This window comes from Drosophila ficusphila, unplaced genomic scaffold, assembly GCF_018152265.1.
Source record: "Drosophila ficusphila isolate 14025-0441.05 unplaced genomic scaffold, ASM1815226v1 contig_791, whole genome shotgun sequence".
Classification (NCBI taxonomy): domain Eukaryota; kingdom Metazoa; phylum Arthropoda; class Insecta; order Diptera; family Drosophilidae; genus Drosophila; species Drosophila ficusphila.
Genome location: NW_025064737.1, coordinates 7,167,381 through 7,185,172, shown reverse-complemented (window position 1 = coordinate 7,185,172; position 17,792 = coordinate 7,167,381). Strand labels below are relative to the sequence as shown.

Below are 17,792 nucleotides of genomic sequence, written 5' to 3'. Positions count from 1 at the left end.
CACGTGTTAGAGATGAGCGCAAGATTGAGTGCATCAAATGGTGCCAACAGGTTCGATTATAATGAATATGTAAATTTTTTAAGAGAAATATCTTAAGGGGTGGACAGGGAACAAATAGTTAAAATATGGTAATAATATTGGATTTGCCTTTACAAACGGATGTAATTTAACTCCCAAAACTAATGCACTAATGTTCTCAATAATTTGAGCTAACTAATTAATTAAAGCAAAATTAAACCAATATTTTTTTAATTTCAATTTTGTATATAAGCTATCACGATTTATAAGAAATTATAACTTTTTGTGCATCACAAATTTCTTTGCATACCTTACAACCCCGACTTTAAACGGAAGGAAACTTTTTGAAGGCACTGTGCGAAAGCTAAGGTCAGGCCCTCCATCTGTAGGCTGCTTCCGCACACGCATACGCATACAAACGATACGAAAATGCCACCGACAACAGTTCCACTAAATAACTAATCCACTAAATCTTGGATTTAACCGATTCCAACTAAAACTATTTATTTACCCGTTTGGTTTTGGCGACTTTTTCGCTCTCTCGCTGTTCTTATTGCCGTGTGGCCATAATCCAATTATGTGTGTATTTGTGTCTGCTCTCTATTGCAATTGCAGTTATTTGCCGTGGTATGCACCCACACACGCGCACTCTCACGCACCCGCAGACATTCAGTTGCGAACACCGAAAATCCTGAGCGTCAACAAAATAAATATAGCTCCGCGTTTTAAAATAGGTTTTCACTCGATTCTGCGTTTGCTGTCTCGTCTTGTTTATGTGCATTCGATGGTTGTGTGTACTTGTTTTTTTCTTGTTAGACGCGACGCTGCTGTCCATTCAACATTTCTCCGCCGACGCTGGGCGACACTTTTTATTTAAGCCGATTCACTTGCACTTTGGCTTTGGTTATAACCGATTATCCAGTCTGGAATGGAGCAAAAGACATGTTGGTTTCATTTATGTCTGCACTCGCGAAAAAGCGACCACAAATTAACAATTTTTTCGGGAGCGACGCGCAGCTAACGTCCGATTTTGTTTTCCGTCTCGATTAGAGTGACTGTTGCGTGATGGTAAGAAAAGGTTGAAGTTTTATGGTGCTAAAAAATACCACCATTGAGTGGTGGAGAACTTGGATAAATGAGACGTTAATCGATAATTCGGGCTATCGATATTAAAGTTTGTTTTTAAGTTAAATGCACAAGTTTAAGCTTATATAACAAGTTTCTGTGTTTTATTAAACAATTAAATGCTACTTTTTCTTGATGTACTTCATGTACTTCTTGGCATTGAAATTGTCCTCCACTTCCTCCATGATCTTGACCTTCTTGCGAGGTTTACGAGCTTCCAGACGAGCTCTGCGCTCGGCATCGGTTAAAGTGCTCAAATCCAAGGGAAGCTAATTAGTTGAAAAAGTAAATTAGTGATTAATCGACATGCTGGTTACCCATCTTACCTTTATAATCTTTCTGGGCTCATGGTAGCGAATGTTTATCGTAGATCCATCAGGTTGAACTACTACCGTGGGATAGAGCCGGCAATAAACGGAGCGATGTAGTCTGGTGACTGCCGTCGTGGCCGACGAAATGCATCGCAGCTGTTGCACAGCTTGCGGCAACTGTTTCAGTAACATTTTGATTGATAATCACAGTATGAATACAATTTTAGCTTAATTGAGCCGCACGCGAGTTGTTTTGTTACTTAACAGCTGATAGTATGACCAAATTTGATAGGATACCAGAGAAGTTATCGAATATCTTGCCGCCCTGGCACTTTATTGTATTGGGTGTTTGCCTTGATCTGGTTACACTCGTTCTCAAATAGTAAGTGTTGGTGCTCGGGTAGAAATTATTATTTTCTTAAATATATAAGTACGTTGCATAAAAGCTATCAAAAATAAGCAATAAAAGCAGGAAACTAGTTAAAACAAGTGATTAAACTGCAGTCCTAGCCAGAGGGGATAATAAGAAGAGTTTTGGTTTTAAGTATCCAAGAACTGCAGCGGAAAAAAAATTACATAATTTTGGCACGCATAATTTTTCGAGTGTTATGCCAAATGTTTTTACTGAAAAAAACAACTGAATAGACTTAAGCTAAGCACAATAGTTATGCAAACTTAAAATCGCTTCTTTTAAAACAGACACTATTTCCCCCTTGACAACCTAACCTCATCCATTCGCTTTTGTTGTTGTTTTCCAGCGCTAGTGGTTCAGAATGGCTGCCCGCCGCATCGCCCAATCCTCGATCAACTGGTCCGCTCTCGCCGAGCGAGTGCCCGCCAACCAGAAGAGCAGCTTCGGTGCCTTCAAGACCAAGTCGGACATCTATGTCCGCGCCGTCTTGGCCAACCCCGAATGCCCGCCTCAAATTGATTGGGCCAACTACAAGAAGCTGATCCCCGTTGCCGGTCTCGTGGACAACTTCCAGAAGCAGTATGAAGCCCTGAAGGTGCCCTATCCCCAGGACAAGGTCTCCCCCCAGGTGGATGCCGAGATCAAGGCTTCCCAGTCCGAGATCGATGCCTACAAGAAGGCCTCCGAGCAGCGCATCCAGAACTACCAGAAGGAGATCGCCCATCTGAAGTCGCTGCTGCCCTACGACCAGATGACCATGGAGGACTACCGTGACGCATTCCCCGAGAGCGCCCTCGACCCCCTCAACAAGCCCACCTTCTGGCCCCACACTCCAGAGGAGCAGGTCGGCTACAAGTCCAAGGAGCAGCTGGAAGCCGAGGCCCAGGGACACCATTAAAAAAATCGAAAAGGAGGACTCTGGCTTCGTTGGTCGTCTGTTGATTCGAAATGTAATCCACGTTGAAGTAAATCACCCAAATTAAATTCATTTCAATGAATGTTGTTTGCTTATTCAAGGATGATGGTGGTTATTGAGCGTTTTTGGAATTTTACTACAATTCTGGTCAAAGATCAATGTTGACTATCCTTAAACAATTTCGAATTCAGTTCTTTTAAGAATACAATTACCATCGATGAAATCTATGCGACTTCCAAATGGTGTTCAAGTTGGTTATGGACTTAAAAGTGTTTGGTTTAACTCACTTTACCAACAACCCGGTTTTTTTTTAAATCATTCAAATGTAGTTTTTTAAAACCGAGAAACACAAATTAAACGAACTTTAATCGGAATGAAATTAAGAATGTAATGGGCAGTTTTCAAAAAGGATTTACATTACAAAAATTTAAAAATAAATCCACTTAAACTAATGTTTAAAGTAGAATATATAAAGTTATATTTTGTGTGATAAAATCAAAATTATTTATTTTCATTATTTTAAAGTTTATTTTTGGGAAGAATGACAACGGCATCAATATAAACACATATTTACGGAAATGTTTGAATCAAAAATAAACTATTCAAGTTAATAAATTCATGAATCTTAACATTTATAGGATTTAAAGATTCCTTTTGGTTAAAGATGCTAACAACATATTTGTTTAAACAAAACACTAACTGTGATTTCAAAAATTCAAAAATCTGACCTTTTAATTATATGGAACATGAAATGTGCGCTCGCTAAGTCATTAGGGTGCATCCGCTAGGCTTGGATGGTGTATTCACTAGACTAATAGAATTAGGGGAAGGTGTATTCGCTAGGTTACGGGCCTTGCTAAGACGCCACCTATGTCTCGTTTTCACTAAGGCTTTCCTGTGGGCTTTTCAATATTGCCACCTATGTGAAATTTCTATTGCATTCTATTTAGTATATTGCCACGATCGCTTTAGTATATTTTTTAAATATCCTCTGGTGTTATTTAAAAGTTCGGTGACAGCCAGTCTGATTCGCGAGAGTTAATGAACGAGAGAGAGCCAAGCAGTGTGTACGTTCAAAAATCCGTTAAAAGCCCCAGCTAAAATCGTTTGATCCCTTTAACAATCGGGTGTCTCTTTCGACTTCTCTCAAAGGATTTACCAGCTTGCGAAATCTTTGTCCTTTGTTACCAGTTTTAGAAAACGCAGTCCTTGTTTTCTCGTTTGGAAAAACGTTGTCCAATGTATGTGAAGTTTCTGTTAACCAGTTTGAAAAAAGCGCCTCTAGCGGACGAAACTGTGTGCCAAATCTTTGACGAGACTACCTTATACTCAATCTACAGTGCTCTCGCTCACCTGAGCGCACCTTTCGCGCAGCCGCAGCGTGTCTTAACTTGTCTTGGAGGTGCACACTCACGAGTGGGACCGCAAAAGCGACACGATCAGTCGCGAGCGAAATTCACGATTGGGGCCCGCAGAAGCCGCACGATCAGTCGCGAGCGAATCGAGTTGGAGCAAACGTCTCAAGCGGAATCTCAAGTTGTAGCGCTAACCGCAGCGAACGGAGTGTATCTGTGCATCGCTGAAATACAAAGTTGAACCAAGTTGGAATTTGCCACCAGCAGTCGAAATACGTCTCGAATCGAATTAATACCCGCAATTTGCATAAGGCGCAACTAAGACGCGCTCTGTCAGTTAACCCACTTTCTAAACGACCAAACCAAAACAAGCCAAAAAGAATAATACTGCGACCGATATTCAGCAACAACGAAACCAATTAACAAGCAAATAATGCCGAGCAAATAACACCAAATAACGTGCAAGTGATTCATGTTTTTTTCTTCAAAGTGAAGTGCTTAGGTAAATCGAAGCTTAGAAGAAACAACAAAAAAAATAGTTGACTGGAAAACGCACTGGAAGCGTTAACGATACCTGGAACGCCCCCGACCAACGACTGTCAGTCAGTTGAAACCGCAACTGCAGCAGCAGCATCATCTACTCGGCTTAAAGGAAACACAACAACAACAACAAAGTACGGATTGCAAACAGACCGGGTAAGTTACACCATCCTACATCATCATCGCACTAAAACAACAACCATAATGGGGGTTCATAGCTCGCAGGGAGCCTTTTGCATTCCCTTTTCGCCGCTCTGCAAACGAGTTAACAAGACGCGGCTAAATTACAACGATCGATAGGCCCGCAAATACTCAACAGCCAAAGCGAGTTAGAACACAATGCCTGGAATTTTCAATACTGCGAATTCGATTTTCTTTGAATTAATTTTTTATAACTTACTAAACTTACTAAGGGATCACAAACAAAGTAATTACAAACTTTCCTAGCTTTTTTATCCTAACAACTTAAGGAGTGTTAAAACTATTTTATTGGAGTGAAAATAATTTAATGCCAGCCGCCATAACCATTAATAAACATTATGAATAATCCTAATGGTTAGGGATACAAAAAAAGTAATCCGATTCAAATGCACACATTCAATATTACTGTGGGTAATAACCGATAAGCATAATTTTTTGTGACTGGCCAAAATGAGTGATTTATCTATAAAAAATATCTTAATCCAAATCACTTTTAATAACTTTTACCATTTGCGGTAGCTCTATGTAAAACCACCAAATTAAGAATACCCTTGAAATGTGCGTGTATATAGAGGCCATAACCGATTCCCCGGAGCCCTCCAGTTTGGGGCATGCATTCCATATTTTATAATCCGCTGTCTGGCGGCATAACTTTGGCACCTTCGAACGCCTTCTCAGTTTCGCATTTCACCAGTGCACACAAACACTGCCATAACACTCGGAGGGGCTATAATTTCTTTGGATAATTATTACTCGTCTGGCATATTTTTTGTTGCTTGTTGGCTTAAAGCTGCTTTGACCGGCGCTGACTCTGTGAAATTTTTGCGTTAAAGCAACGATGTTTGCTGTTGGTGTTTTTGTTGCTTTTTGTGCGCTCGTTTGCATAAACACCTAGCGGATAATTCGGAGCGTATTTGACTTAATTTAAATAACTTACTTTTGGAAATTTCTGCAACTTTCCTTTAAGGTACGCAAAATAAAAAACGTGCAGCGGAAATGTGTACAAAAACAAACAGCCATTATTTATGTTATTCGATCTGGCCGTAGTTATTTTTCGGCAATATATCTGTAAACGGGTTCGGTTTCAGTTATAAAATAAATACGAGTTGCCTGGGAAGTCTTAGGAATGAAATCGGTAATTCGAGATGGTTTAGGTAACGAAAGCTTTGACCGATCTGCTAAGTGACAAAGCCTCTGGTTTAGATGACTCAAATCTGGTAAATATCTCTTACTGGAATTTCTAAGTGACTCAATGTTCTGCCAAGCGAAAGCACTTGGATGTATTTTTGTTGGTTTTTGGTGATATTTTTAGAAAACACGATTTGTAAGGGATGGTTTTTTTTCAAGTGATTGATAATTATAAACATATGTTCAGGGATTTAACATAATTTCCTAAATGTACACACTTTGACTAATTGATATTTAATTTTTGAATAGCGTTGAGGTTCATTATTCATTTTTATTTGTTGTTCTATGACTTGAGCTATTTCAAGATTATTGTTGTTAGCATTCAGATATAGAAATCAATATTAATTTAGATTCGATTTTGCTTTATCTTCAGCTGTTTCTCTATCCAACTTTTCATGCTGAAATTATTTTGTAGTATTTAGTAATATCTTTCTTGCAGTGGTTTTTATGATCTTAGCAGTTTTGTCGAAGCGCATTAGATGTTGGTTTCTTAATTTTCAAGCAACCGGGGCCTGTGAAACTTCTCCTGGATGTTGTTGCCCAACTCCAATCGAGACGTAACTCATAGCCAATCGCCATGAATGAAATTCGCATTTCATTACAGGCCGTCAACGCCTGAATGCGACGCAGCCGGTGGCCAACGGCCGGTTTTCGTGTGTGGTTTTCCCCTATCAACGACAATAGCTACGCACGTTCGCGAGCAGAAAAAAGAAATTGTCAATAAAGTGCAAAAGGAGACGGTCGGTCGGGCTGGCTGGGCAAAATAAAGAAAAAAAAACATAAAAAAGGCGAAAAGAAACAGAAATTGCCACAGAGAAACGTGTTGCAGCGCCACGGGGCTTGGTGGCCCATCCCAACCCAGCTCGAATCGAGTGCAATCGTGATACAAAGTGGCCAGCGCGGACAGGGGGCGACTGTAAATTCGTATTAACTATCCGCTAGATACCCGTACTTTCACAAAAACTCGTTCGAACAAATGGCACAAATATGAGCATTTTATTTGCCGCAGTTTTTTCGTTTTATGCAATTTTCTGAGATTTTTGTTGGAGTTTTTTTTTGTTTGTTCAAGCCTGGCGCATAGTTGCTTTATTAGCAACGTGCCAAACGCAAACAAACCAAGACAAGAAGGCAAGGCAAACAAAAGGCAGGCAAATCAACTGAGCAAACAAGAAGTTTGTAAATGGAAAACTGCATTTTGGCACGAATATTTTAGGGGGTGTGCGGGGAGGATGTCGGGGGTTACGCAGTAAAATTCAAGAGAAATAAACCGCACAAAATTATGCACATAAAGCTCGGCCAACTTTCCACTTTTCCCCCAAAACTGATGAGCATTTCCAAGGCACGCACTTGTCTGTGTTTCGTTTCTATTACTACTTTTTTTATACCGCCGCTCATTGTTTACCAAATATGTCTTAAATTGTTTGCTTTCATTGCCGTTTGCATAATAATCGAAACGATGCAGATTCATCGTCTGTGGTCATGGATTTCTGTGCCCTTTGTCTGATATATTTTCCACCAGCCTCATCTTTTCTCCGCCATCGTCTCACGCTGAGTGGGCGATAAGCGAAACGTGATTGATTGAAGACAACACGGGAGAAAAGAGATATGACAGGTCTGGGACATCGACTGGGGGGCTATGGTTATGGGTAATGGGTCTGGGTCTCTCGGGGGTCTGGCCTTTATCAGTTGCCCCCGTTGTAGGTGATTTATCACAGGTTTTCGGGTCCCACAAGATAAGCAACAGCTGCAGATACTGCTCACAGGTAATTGCAAACTTGAACTTTGCGAATTCGTGTTTTCTAATCTGGGTTAAAAGTGATTTGAAAATAGATTTATGTTCAGGTTTTTTGTTTTTAGTTGTCAAACATTGTTCTATCTGAAATTCTAGAAAGAGTTTAGCTATCGAGTGAGATTTAAGCTACTCAGCTTGCACTTAAATTTATACAGGCAGCTTAAAACCAAATTATGATACTTTAAGTTGCTTTCTTTTTTATAGGTTATTTTCATAGGTTCGAAAAGAATACATTTTTTATTGCCACTTTTTTAAGCTTAAATAGCGAGTGAGTGAAGGTTATTACCACAATAAAAACAATTATTCTTTCATGACGATGACACTTCTTTCTTATTTATGTCTGTTTCCGAGTGTTAAAAGTTCAATTTCCTCTGACACCCTTCTTTTTTCTGAAGCTTCTCTTTTGCAAAATAAATAAATAAGTCAGAAAACCCACCAATGATCATTTCTTTCGTTTTTTGCCAGTAAATCATCGGCTTGTTGTTAATTTTTCACCTCTCTTTCTACAGACGTCGTGCCGTCTCTTTCTTTGCCTATCTTCTTTTTTTCGTGGTGCGTCAAGTTGGCACGACAGGCGGCGGGAGAAAGTTTTTCTTTTTCTTTGCCAAACTCGAGAAATAAAGCCAAAAAAATTAACGCCAAAATATAAAATACAAACAAAGGCGAGCAAAAAACGCAACAAAGCTGTAAAGTGTGCAATGAAAACATGTGATTATATATCCATGCACACAAATGCGACTTATATAAGATATTGACTGAGGCATTAAAAACGCATAACAATTAATAGTGTAGAAAAACAATCAGCGACATCAAATGAATCAAAAGTAGATGACACTCTTCGATATCTGCAGCAAAAAAACATAACAACTCCCCACGTTGAATTTGAATGGGGGAAAATGCCTGAAGACTTGTTTGCTTTTGTTTTTTGTTTTTTTTTTTAGCCACCAGTTTTGTTCACAAACATTCCACGCATGGCCATCAAAGTAAATTACTTAATTTATGCCACAAATGTGTCGTCGAGCAGGGCGGCACTTTCTACCGCCCCAACTAAACGCGGTTCTTGCGTAAGCGACTTTAAACGCATGCAAAACGCGTGCAGCGAAAGCAGGGCAAACATTTGAGTTACATCAGATTCCCAATGACCCGGGGTCATTCGAAATTAACTGATAAAAGCGGGCGGGCACAGCTCAATTTTTGGACTTTGCTCCCCGGCAAATCAATACCAAATTGTAAATAATTGAGGCAGCCAAAGCCCAAGGTCTGACCCTCATTATTGCTTTATCAGCTGGGGAAAAACGAAGAAAAGGGGGAGCTGCACTTCTGACATTCTGCAATTTATGAGGGGAAAATGGAAAATTCTCAAGTGCCAGAAGACCCCAAAAACAGAAAGAGAAACTTATTTCAAATTCAAAAATTCCCAATTCTATTTTTAAAGGCCAGGAGAAATGCGTTGCCTAGTTTTACTATTTATCTTCGTTTCAGAAAGCAGAAGGGGATTTCAATTAAGAAACATATTCAAGTAGCTAATAAATAAATAAATCTCTATCTCATGGATATTGATCAACAAGAGAATTCCATTAACCATTAAAGCTGAAAGAGATGTTTTTTTTCAGCTCAGAGCTGTAATGTTAATTCAATTATATTCAGTAAAAGTAATTTACTTTTTCGAGCCGGAAAGGCGGGAGAAAGAAGGAAGGTGGAAAATAAAAAATGAAAGCGTTCTTAATTGCGAACGACGACACGTCAGTTGTAATTTTTTTATGTACATAGCTATTTTCTCCTACGCCCGCTTCAATATTTATGGGCATGGAATGGAAATATCTGTTCAGGATCCTCGCAATCAAATTGGAAATTTATTTGCGCATGCGCAGCGGCTGGCACGCCACAAACAATTGGATTTTAGTAAATGTACATACTCAGTATATCTGCATGCGCAGCCGCGTGAGCAATGTGTATCTGTATCTGTATCGGTTAATGTATCTGCAACTCCGATCGCGCTCTTCTTTCACTCCAGACATTTTCTAATAATTGAAAAGCAAAGTGTGGCCACGGCAGCGACGGCGGCAAATTGAATTATAATTTCAATTATGAACCGTTGAAAGCGGAAGAAAAGCCAGCAACAAAGAGCCTATTGAACGGCTTGCCGCGCTGCAAACTGTAAATGAGGTTGCTGGGGCTACAGATTGCTTGCTGCCAGATGCGAGCTGTGAGATACAAGATACCAGATACGAGATACCATTCGAGTGCTAAGCATGTCAATCAAGAAGAACAGTAAAGCGCTTCTAGCCCTAACGATCAGCAGCTCTGGCCCGTGGGCCCAGCACGATCCCAATCTTTAATCGAGATCTTGGCCAGCTTTAATTGCTGCCTAATGACCGAAAAAGTATACGCCATGTGGGTCAGGTCACAAGCCCCAACAAGCGGCGATTGTCATCATAAATATAAAAAATGAGCTGTCAATAGCTGGGCTCCAGTAAAATGTGGTAATGCCCTATGAATGCATCTTTGTCCGCAGAAGACTTGCATAATTTATCACTGGCCGACTTGAGAAATCTTTCCGGCTGCATTTGTAACCCTTTAGCGGATGAGCAATACATCAGAAATCACTTTCAATTGTGTCCGTTGCCAAATCACATTTGGTCTGGTATTTATGGCCTTGAATTGTGGTCAAGTCGGGTCGAGGTCTGAGTGATTTCATCGTGCTGTCGAAGAAAAAGAGTGCGGAGTAACAAAAACAAACAAAAAGCCAAGTTGTCAACGGCTTTGCGGCTCATTATAATTTTCGCCACAATGGCGATGACTAAACGCAATCAGGTTTTGTGCTCCCAAGTCAGTTGGTTTGCGCTAGAATTTCCGATCTACGATCTGCGATTGGTGCTTGGCTGTTTGTCTGCTAATTGGCCAAAAAACAGCTGCGATATCGATTCGTTTTCTTAGCTGGCAATAAAGGTTCTTGCTTCATGGCCCACCTGGCGGCGCCACTTGAAACTCGCTTGCCGCTAATTGAATTTAATAAGTGTTGCACTTGCTACCGACACAATGCAATATTTACTCGCATAATTATCTGCCGGCGATTACGAACTCATTGAGCCGTGGTCTTACCAACAATGGATACAATGTGGCCAGCAGATTTCCTTGTTTTGCGGCTCGATCAGAGTTGAATTCGCAGTCGGAGCAGTCGAAGCAGTTCCGGCTCGACTACGTAGTTAGTTGGTGAATGTGCTGGGCAGTTGGCCTGCATGGTAATGGCTAATAATTGCAGGCCACGATTTCGCAAAAGGAGAGCCGACCGAGGAGAGAGTGATGGACGGCGAACGTCAATAAAAAGCGCGCTTAATCAATAAGAAAAACAGCTTCGATTGTCGGCAATTGTTGCCGCTCCAGATCGATCGAAGATCGTCGATTTATGGTCCAACTTGCATGAGTGCTATCCTCCAGAGTCACGTAGCGGTCGCTTAATTTATAGATGGGCCTCGGCGATTCCCAAATCGCTCCAAATCGTACTTCAAATCCGTGATTTAGTGGATGCCTTCAAATCCCCAAACGGCACGTGCAGCAGTGGGGCATGAATCGCGAGCCGTGCGGCGAATTTCACCCGGCATAATTCCTCAGCTGAACGTTGGTTGCACTCGCTTTTTGGCTCAAACCCCAAGCCCCAGTTGTTGCTGCACTCGTGTGGGCTGTTCTTGGCCTGGAATTTGGACTTTGGTCGGGCAAACTTTTTGGCTTTGTGGCCGCAGTTAGCTAGTTGCAACTGTGGCTGCACCGAAACAAAATTGAAGTTTTCAATACGATTAGAAACTTGTAAAGCGACTTAAAGAAAAATCTCACCAATCTGCACAATTTTTCCCTGTTTCCTTCACTGAAAAATATTTGTCTCAAATATTCTCTAATTTAGGAATGTAAGGAAATTAATTTAATGTTAAAAAACCTTTATAATTCATATTCAGATTAAATCAGGTGCTCATTTAATTGTTATCAATTAAGTACACAAAATCTTTTGCCACAGAAAACTGTCAGAAATATATTTCTTCTAGTTATCTGAACTATTTTTCTCCCAGTGTATGTGGGTGTGCGCTCATTGTGGCAAGTGAAAACATTTTGAAAGTCGTTTTAAGTGGCACATGGAAATGTTTTTCATGTTCTCGCTGCAATCATCTGTATGAGTGTGTGCCTGGTAACATGAAGTAATTTTGCATTTCTAAAATGAGCAAAATGCGTTGATTTATGGCAGACTGGTTGGTGTAAATAATTACCAAGTTTGGCTGGGGTCAGGGTCAAAACTTTTTGATTACAGTTTGAGCATACTTAAATATGCTTTAATATTAGCCTAAAAACTGAAGCCCTACATATCCTACCATGTCATTAAAAACCGTAATCCAATTTCCAGTTCGCACTGCCAACGCTGTGGAACTTGGCCAAATGCAACGCCCAAACATATTGAGTCAGCCTGTTGCTCACTTTTGTTTACCCAACAATTAGGCACAATTACCAGGTTGTGCAATTAAATATTGAAAACTTGTTTGTTTGCCCAGGCTTCGGTCGCCAGCAAGTTGGAAAAACTTCACAATTTCCAGAGAGACTTCCTCAATTCCAAACGGCTTGGAAATATTGTGAAAAATCTTGATGAAACTCGATCAACTTTTGCTTCCGTTTAGGCTCTCGAAGGCTTGTCGAATGAATTATGCTTCAACAGGGGAACATTTTAATCGAATATTTTGTAATTAATTAAACGAATTAAATCTAAACCAATTTCATATTGCGTCTAATGTTTTTTGGTGCGACTAATTTGCAGCAGTTAAGCAATCAAATTCGATTTGTTGCAATTAGTGGGTTTTGGTAATTGAGAGCGACAACTGGGAATTATGCAAGTGATATATGGGAAGAAAAAACGCCCAGCTTGTGTTTTAATTAACGCACCAAAAGTATCTCACAGATACAGCATTCATGAGTCTCGATTTGGGTTTACTGTGTGAGCAGCTCTTTCAGTCAGTTTTATTTTTTGTTGTTCACATAACACCGACATAAGCCGATTTGGGTGTTTTTCTTCGAACTTCCTGCTTATGACAAGAGTCGTCCATTAGACCCATAGACCCACATCACTGGCACTCCGATGCAAAACTGAGCTCCCAAATGAATGAGTGACTGACTGACTGCTTGTGTGTGACAGTTTTGCAGCCATAAGCGCCAGATTGCATCGAGCAATTATTTTGCCCCTTCTGCAGATGAACGACCTCAATGTTGGCGACGGCTTCTGTTGCGGATTGCGTTCTGCGTTCTGCCGGATTGAGTTGCACTGGGATCCGGCGGACTAGGGATCATCCAGGGAGCCAGCGGCACTTGAGTGTTTTCAATTGCCACTGCGGGGAATGCGACCCCAGCTCGCCATTAGCATCGTCATCTTCTTGTTGCCCTGCCTCGTTTACCGCACTTAATGCATTTGGCCCTTCGCTGGCGATGCAGTCCAGGGCATCGACTGCAATTATGCACTTGGATATTCCCTTGATTTTCCACCCAGTTTTACACAGAGAAAAAGAAAGCAAAACTCACATATAACGTAAAACTACACTTAGATGCAAAAGTCATTGATACAAGCCACAGTTGACCGCTGTTTTTCCAAAACATTCATTTATTAATATTAAAAACAAGATATAAATCTTTGGTTACTGAGAACCTCATAATGACTGCTAAACTGAACTGTGTTATATAAATTTAATAATAAATTCTTTTTAATTACATTATTACATATTTTATACTTAAATCATGACCTTCTTTAATCCTTATTTTTTTAAACTTTAAATTGCTTTATTGCTTGAATCGTTATACTCTTCTCATTGGTCTTTGGTAAGGCATACTTTGGTTTTAGAACCATTCAGAACAATCTAGCAAATACGATTTCAAACATTTTTTTCTCTCCTACTGATGTAAACTATATTGTATAAAATATATACAGATCATTATTATACTAAGATTTTCCCAGTGCTGGGCTGCTCTCGATTGATTGGACTGGCATGCATGCGTGCAGTTCGAGGCGTTTGTTTTCCACATGCAAAAGGCCATACATACAATCAAAATATTTTCCCATTTTCAAGCCCAAGGCGACGCACACTGCATACGAGTAGGAAAACTGAGTAAAAAATAAACAATGGCTCGCATTATCAAGGGGAAGGCTTTTGGCAAGCCATGTAAAGGTCATTTATGGAATTTCACAATATCCCCGCCATGAATATGCATATGTTCAACGTTCATATAATCTACGATGAAGATCCCAATCATTATGATGATCAGCCATTGACCGAACACTCCGAGAGTTCAGGTTAGGTGTTTCTATTTCTTTTTTTTTGCATTTGGCTGGGACGGGATTCATTATCGCCGCTCTGAACAACGGCTTTTGTGCGCATTTTTTATGCTCCCTGCCCCAGCGAAGCGTTTTATGCCCCGCTCTTGACCGGTTTGTACAGCTATCGAACAGCAGCAAAAACTACGGCTAAGAGGCAACAAGTTGCCGGCTACCAAAGAAGCTAAGAAACCCCAAGAAAAAGACATTGAAATTAAAAGAAACGGAACATTTTGCAATGCGACGAGGTCAAAAAGGTGGCCCGAGATAAAGGTGCAATCAAATGTGAGCTACTCCAGCTACTGCTACTGGAAAACCGAAACCGAGTCGAGAAAAACACGGCACAGATATTTGAGAGCTATCATGCCAGAGGCCCATTAACCTTAGTGGCCGGCAAAAAAGCGGACAAAAAATGGTCAATGCTTCATGTTGCCGTTGGCCAACATTTAATATTCAAAATTGTTGTTTGAATGTGGCTTTGTTGTGTGGCTTATTTATTTTGCATTTGGACAATTACAACGAAGGCTAAGGCCATCTGAAGAGTAAAAGAGACGGCATGCGTGGGCGCTGTTAAGTCAATGTTAAAGCGCAAGTTTGGCCAATGTTAAGTGCTAATAGGTAAACACTGCAAAAACACTGGCAATGAAAGCCACTCTTGTGTCACAGGCCAAAAATAGCCAATCCAAGTGGGAGAGGGAATCAAAGATAACACAATAATATAGTATCATCATTATATGAGTGTCATTTTGGATACAAATCATAAGAAGTTTCTGAAGAGCAATATAAAACTTTTAGTTCTTCTTTCTTAAGTTATTACCCTTTACCTTAATTTAATTAATAACATCTTTAAGTGTTTTATTTTATTATTTGTCATGTTTATGTATCAATATTTATAACACGCCGATGGTAGTAAAAAATAGTATAAACAGCTTTGTAGAAGTACAACGGATTAGTATCTTTCTTCTGCAACCGAACATTAATAAACTGTACATCTTTATTTGAGGTGTAGAAAAGGAATCGAAACGAAGACTCCAATCTTCAACAAATTGCACTATTTGTAGCATTTCTTAAAAGTATGATCTCACTTTGTACTTAAGCAATCCATAAACAATTCAGAATTGCGAATAATTTGTAGAGCTTTAAAGAACAGAATTTATTAGTGGCAAACCGCATCCAAATCTTGATAGACTTGTTTGTTGTTCTGGTAAATGGGTGAATGAAAACTGGCTGCTAATCGAAATGTTGTCACTTATGCATGGCGGGAAGGAAATCTACAGGATGCTGTCAATTACAATTACGTGGATTGCATAATGGAACAGCACAAGGTGACATCGTTTTCCTCACACACGAGCAGAAAAGATGCATAAAAGCGGCTCTTTGTTGGCTTTTATTAGACAATTGTCTTCCATTTTACGGCGGGGTGCAATCTAGGTGGAATATATATAAAAATGCAAGAGGAATATTTATAATAGGAAGAGGGATATCCAACGCAAGCGGAACTGATCACTTAAGAGGAAAGAGGCCCTAATAATAGCTACATGGGATACGCAGCTACATATATATGTATGTCTAATTATATATGTAAAATATGTAAAATGCAGTCGCAGCTCAAGCGCACGCTGCTTAGGAAGCGCATAAACGAGGAGCAATCATCAGCCTGCCATTGTGTTCATCGTGTTCTCCCCCACAAACGCTGGCGATGGAAATGCATTTCCACCCAGGCCGTTTTTTCACTCAACGAAAGCGCTTTGATTGAATCTAAGCACTTAGAAAAAATTTTAAATCTATATCAGGAATAAACGAATTTAAGAGCTCAAACTTAAATTTAAATAAATCATACAAAATTGTACCTTTAAAACCAACATGGTTTACAATCTTAAATATAAATATGAGTCAAACCAGCTCTTGATTGTTTCAATTACACGCTCTCATTATATTTGTAATAACTGGGTTTAATTGTTGTTTAATGAACAACTTTTACTTAGCATGTCAGAAAAAATAATTAAATTACAGTATTACGAAAACTTTGAAATGAGTATGATAGAAAAGAAAATTATCTATAAAAAATATTTCTAATTACAATACTAATATGTATAATAAAATCAAACATTAATTAAACCTTAAAAACTTCATTATATAAGATTTTCACTTTTTTAAGTTAAATTACAAACTTTCTTAAAACTAAAATTCTCCACAATGTCTAGGAAGATTCAAAGAACAACATGGCCCTTAAAAAAATAAATTCTAAAACTCTTTTTCTCCAAGTGTCCAAAAGATATGGATCCTCCACACACGTGCTGCATGATCATTTGATTTATGACTGCACTCCCCTAAAACGATAATAACAACTGGGGATTGTCATAAAGATATGCAGAAGAAGAAAGCTAACCTTTAACCGTAGAAAATGCTATTTTGAATGCTAAGGAAATATCTTTATATTTATCTGCCCGCTTTTTTTTGCGACATGGCCGGCTGGTCAACGAAACTGAAATATTTCGGTACTTTTGCTTTCCGACTTTAATTGAGTAGCGGTCGGCATAAGAGCGATAGCCACTAGCCACGCACAGTGCGCGCCATAAATATAGCGTCCAGATATGGAGCTCACACACACCAGCTCGCACGTACCTGTTAATTAGGTTCTGCCCTCGGCGTGTAGTTCTATTTTATTTATAAGCTCATAATTATGCTCTGAACCGCACGATTCGACTCGACTCGATTTGACTTGATCTCGGATCGTCTTGGATCTTGGATCTTGGATGTTGGATGTTGGAACGGGCTATTTGGGGTCATTCAACCTTCGATCAATCACTCCGTTGGCTTACTTCTTTTGTTTACAATCGCGAAACATTCCCGATTCTCCTTTCTACAAATTCCTATATGCATAGGTATCTATCGGTATATATCTTTTAATAGCCATTATGCGCATTACGCTTCTCGTGGCTAATTAACAGCGCACAAAAATGCGAAAAACTTTTCAATGCCTTTTTCGCAGTTGTCTTTGTCCAATGTGCCGAGCTTAGAAATGCAAATTACCCAAAAAAAATACACAAAAAACTACAAAATCCAGCAGAAACTTACAAAGAGCTCTGTGAGTGATGGGCAGTGAAGGGAAGTTCTTTGTTCGAATCCGGTTCGGATTCTCCATCTGAATAAAGCGAGGCATCTGCAAAATGTCTAATTAAATGTGCCGAATTTAATGATGATAACCGGGCATAGACTTTGGCTCCGGCCAGTGCAATTTCAGCTGGCTTGGATGTGGATTTTGGCCAACCGGTCAAGGTGAAAGTTGCGCCACCTGCCGCGATGCCTTGACAGATTACCCTCCTCTGTCCTCCCCCCGTTGAGCTCTCCACTTTTTTTTGACAAATTAATTGTGCGGCTAAGCGGCAATTAAATACGGCCAACCGAGTTGCACTGGTTATTGGCCCGAAATATACATGTGGCCCACTGTGAGTGCAGCTATTTGCATGCCCAGCCTTTTCACTCAACTGGAAACTTCGCCGCGTTGCCGCTTTGCCGCAGTTGCTGCTGCAATGTCAATGCTTGAGTAAATTGACTTCAACTTAATTTGCGACAGCGGCGGAGGAAGGGAGTGGA

The 17,792-nt window shown here is 39.9% G+C and overlaps 4 protein-coding genes across 7 annotated transcripts in view; 2 read left to right on the top strand and 2 right to left on the bottom strand.

Moving 5' to 3' along the window:
• LOC108087926 overlaps positions 1-1,084 on the bottom strand; it is a 52,473-nt gene extending 51,389 nt beyond the window's left edge. For both annotated transcript variants that reach the window (XM_017185512.2, XM_017185513.2), the window contains exon 1: positions 530-1,084. The gene's annotated coding sequence lies outside the window, so the exon portion shown is untranslated. The remainder of the gene's footprint in view (positions 1-529) is intronic.
• A 134-nt stretch (positions 1,085-1,218) lies between these two features.
• LOC108087929 (39S ribosomal protein L55, mitochondrial) lies at positions 1,219-1,740 on the bottom strand. Its single transcript, XM_017185516.1, has 2 exons — positions 1,470-1,740; positions 1,219-1,412 (listed from the first exon to the last, which is right to left on the bottom strand). Exons 1-2 carry the CDS (start codon positions 1,644-1,646, stop codon positions 1,266-1,268), a joined length of 324 nt encoding a protein of 107 aa, XP_017041005.1. The 5' UTR covers positions 1,647-1,740; the 3' UTR covers positions 1,219-1,265.
• A 10-nt stretch (positions 1,741-1,750) lies between these two features.
• LOC108087927 (ATP synthase subunit d, mitochondrial) lies at positions 1,751-2,864 on the top strand. 2 transcript variants are annotated; one of them, XM_017185515.1, is made up of 2 exons: positions 1,751-1,836; positions 2,213-2,864. In XM_017185515.1, exon 2 carries the CDS (start codon positions 2,228-2,230, stop codon positions 2,762-2,764), a length of 537 nt encoding a protein of 178 aa, XP_017041004.1. In that variant the 5' UTR covers positions 1,751-1,836; positions 2,213-2,227; the 3' UTR covers positions 2,765-2,864. The 2 variants fall into 2 exon arrangements, with proteins under 2 accessions (XP_017041004.1, XP_017041003.1); XM_017185514.1 differs by having other exon boundaries at positions 1,829-1,884.
• Positions 2,865-3,987: 1,123 nt separating this feature from the next.
• The window catches only part of LOC108088016 (serine-rich adhesin for platelets), a 37,669-nt gene continuing 23,864 nt past the window's right edge, over positions 3,988-17,792 (top strand). For both annotated transcript variants that reach the window (XM_017185629.2, XM_017185628.2), the window contains exon 1: positions 3,988-4,833. The gene's annotated coding sequence lies outside the window, so the exon portion shown is untranslated. The remainder of the gene's footprint in view (positions 4,834-17,792) is intronic.

Bases quoted from the DNA above. Each gene is read 5' to 3' on its own strand.
- LOC108087927 (XM_017185515.1), top strand. From the start codon at position 2,228: ATGGCTGCCCGCCGCATCGCCCAATCCTCGATCAACTGGTCCGCTCTC.
- LOC108087929 (XM_017185516.1), bottom strand. From the start codon at position 1,646: ATGTTACTGAAACAGTTGCCGCAAGCTGTGCAACAGCTGCGATGCATT. The intron at 1,413-1,469 runs GTAAGATGGGTA...TCAACTAATTAG, and splicing joins AGCCCAGAAAGATTATAAAG to CTTCCCTTGGATTTGAGCAC.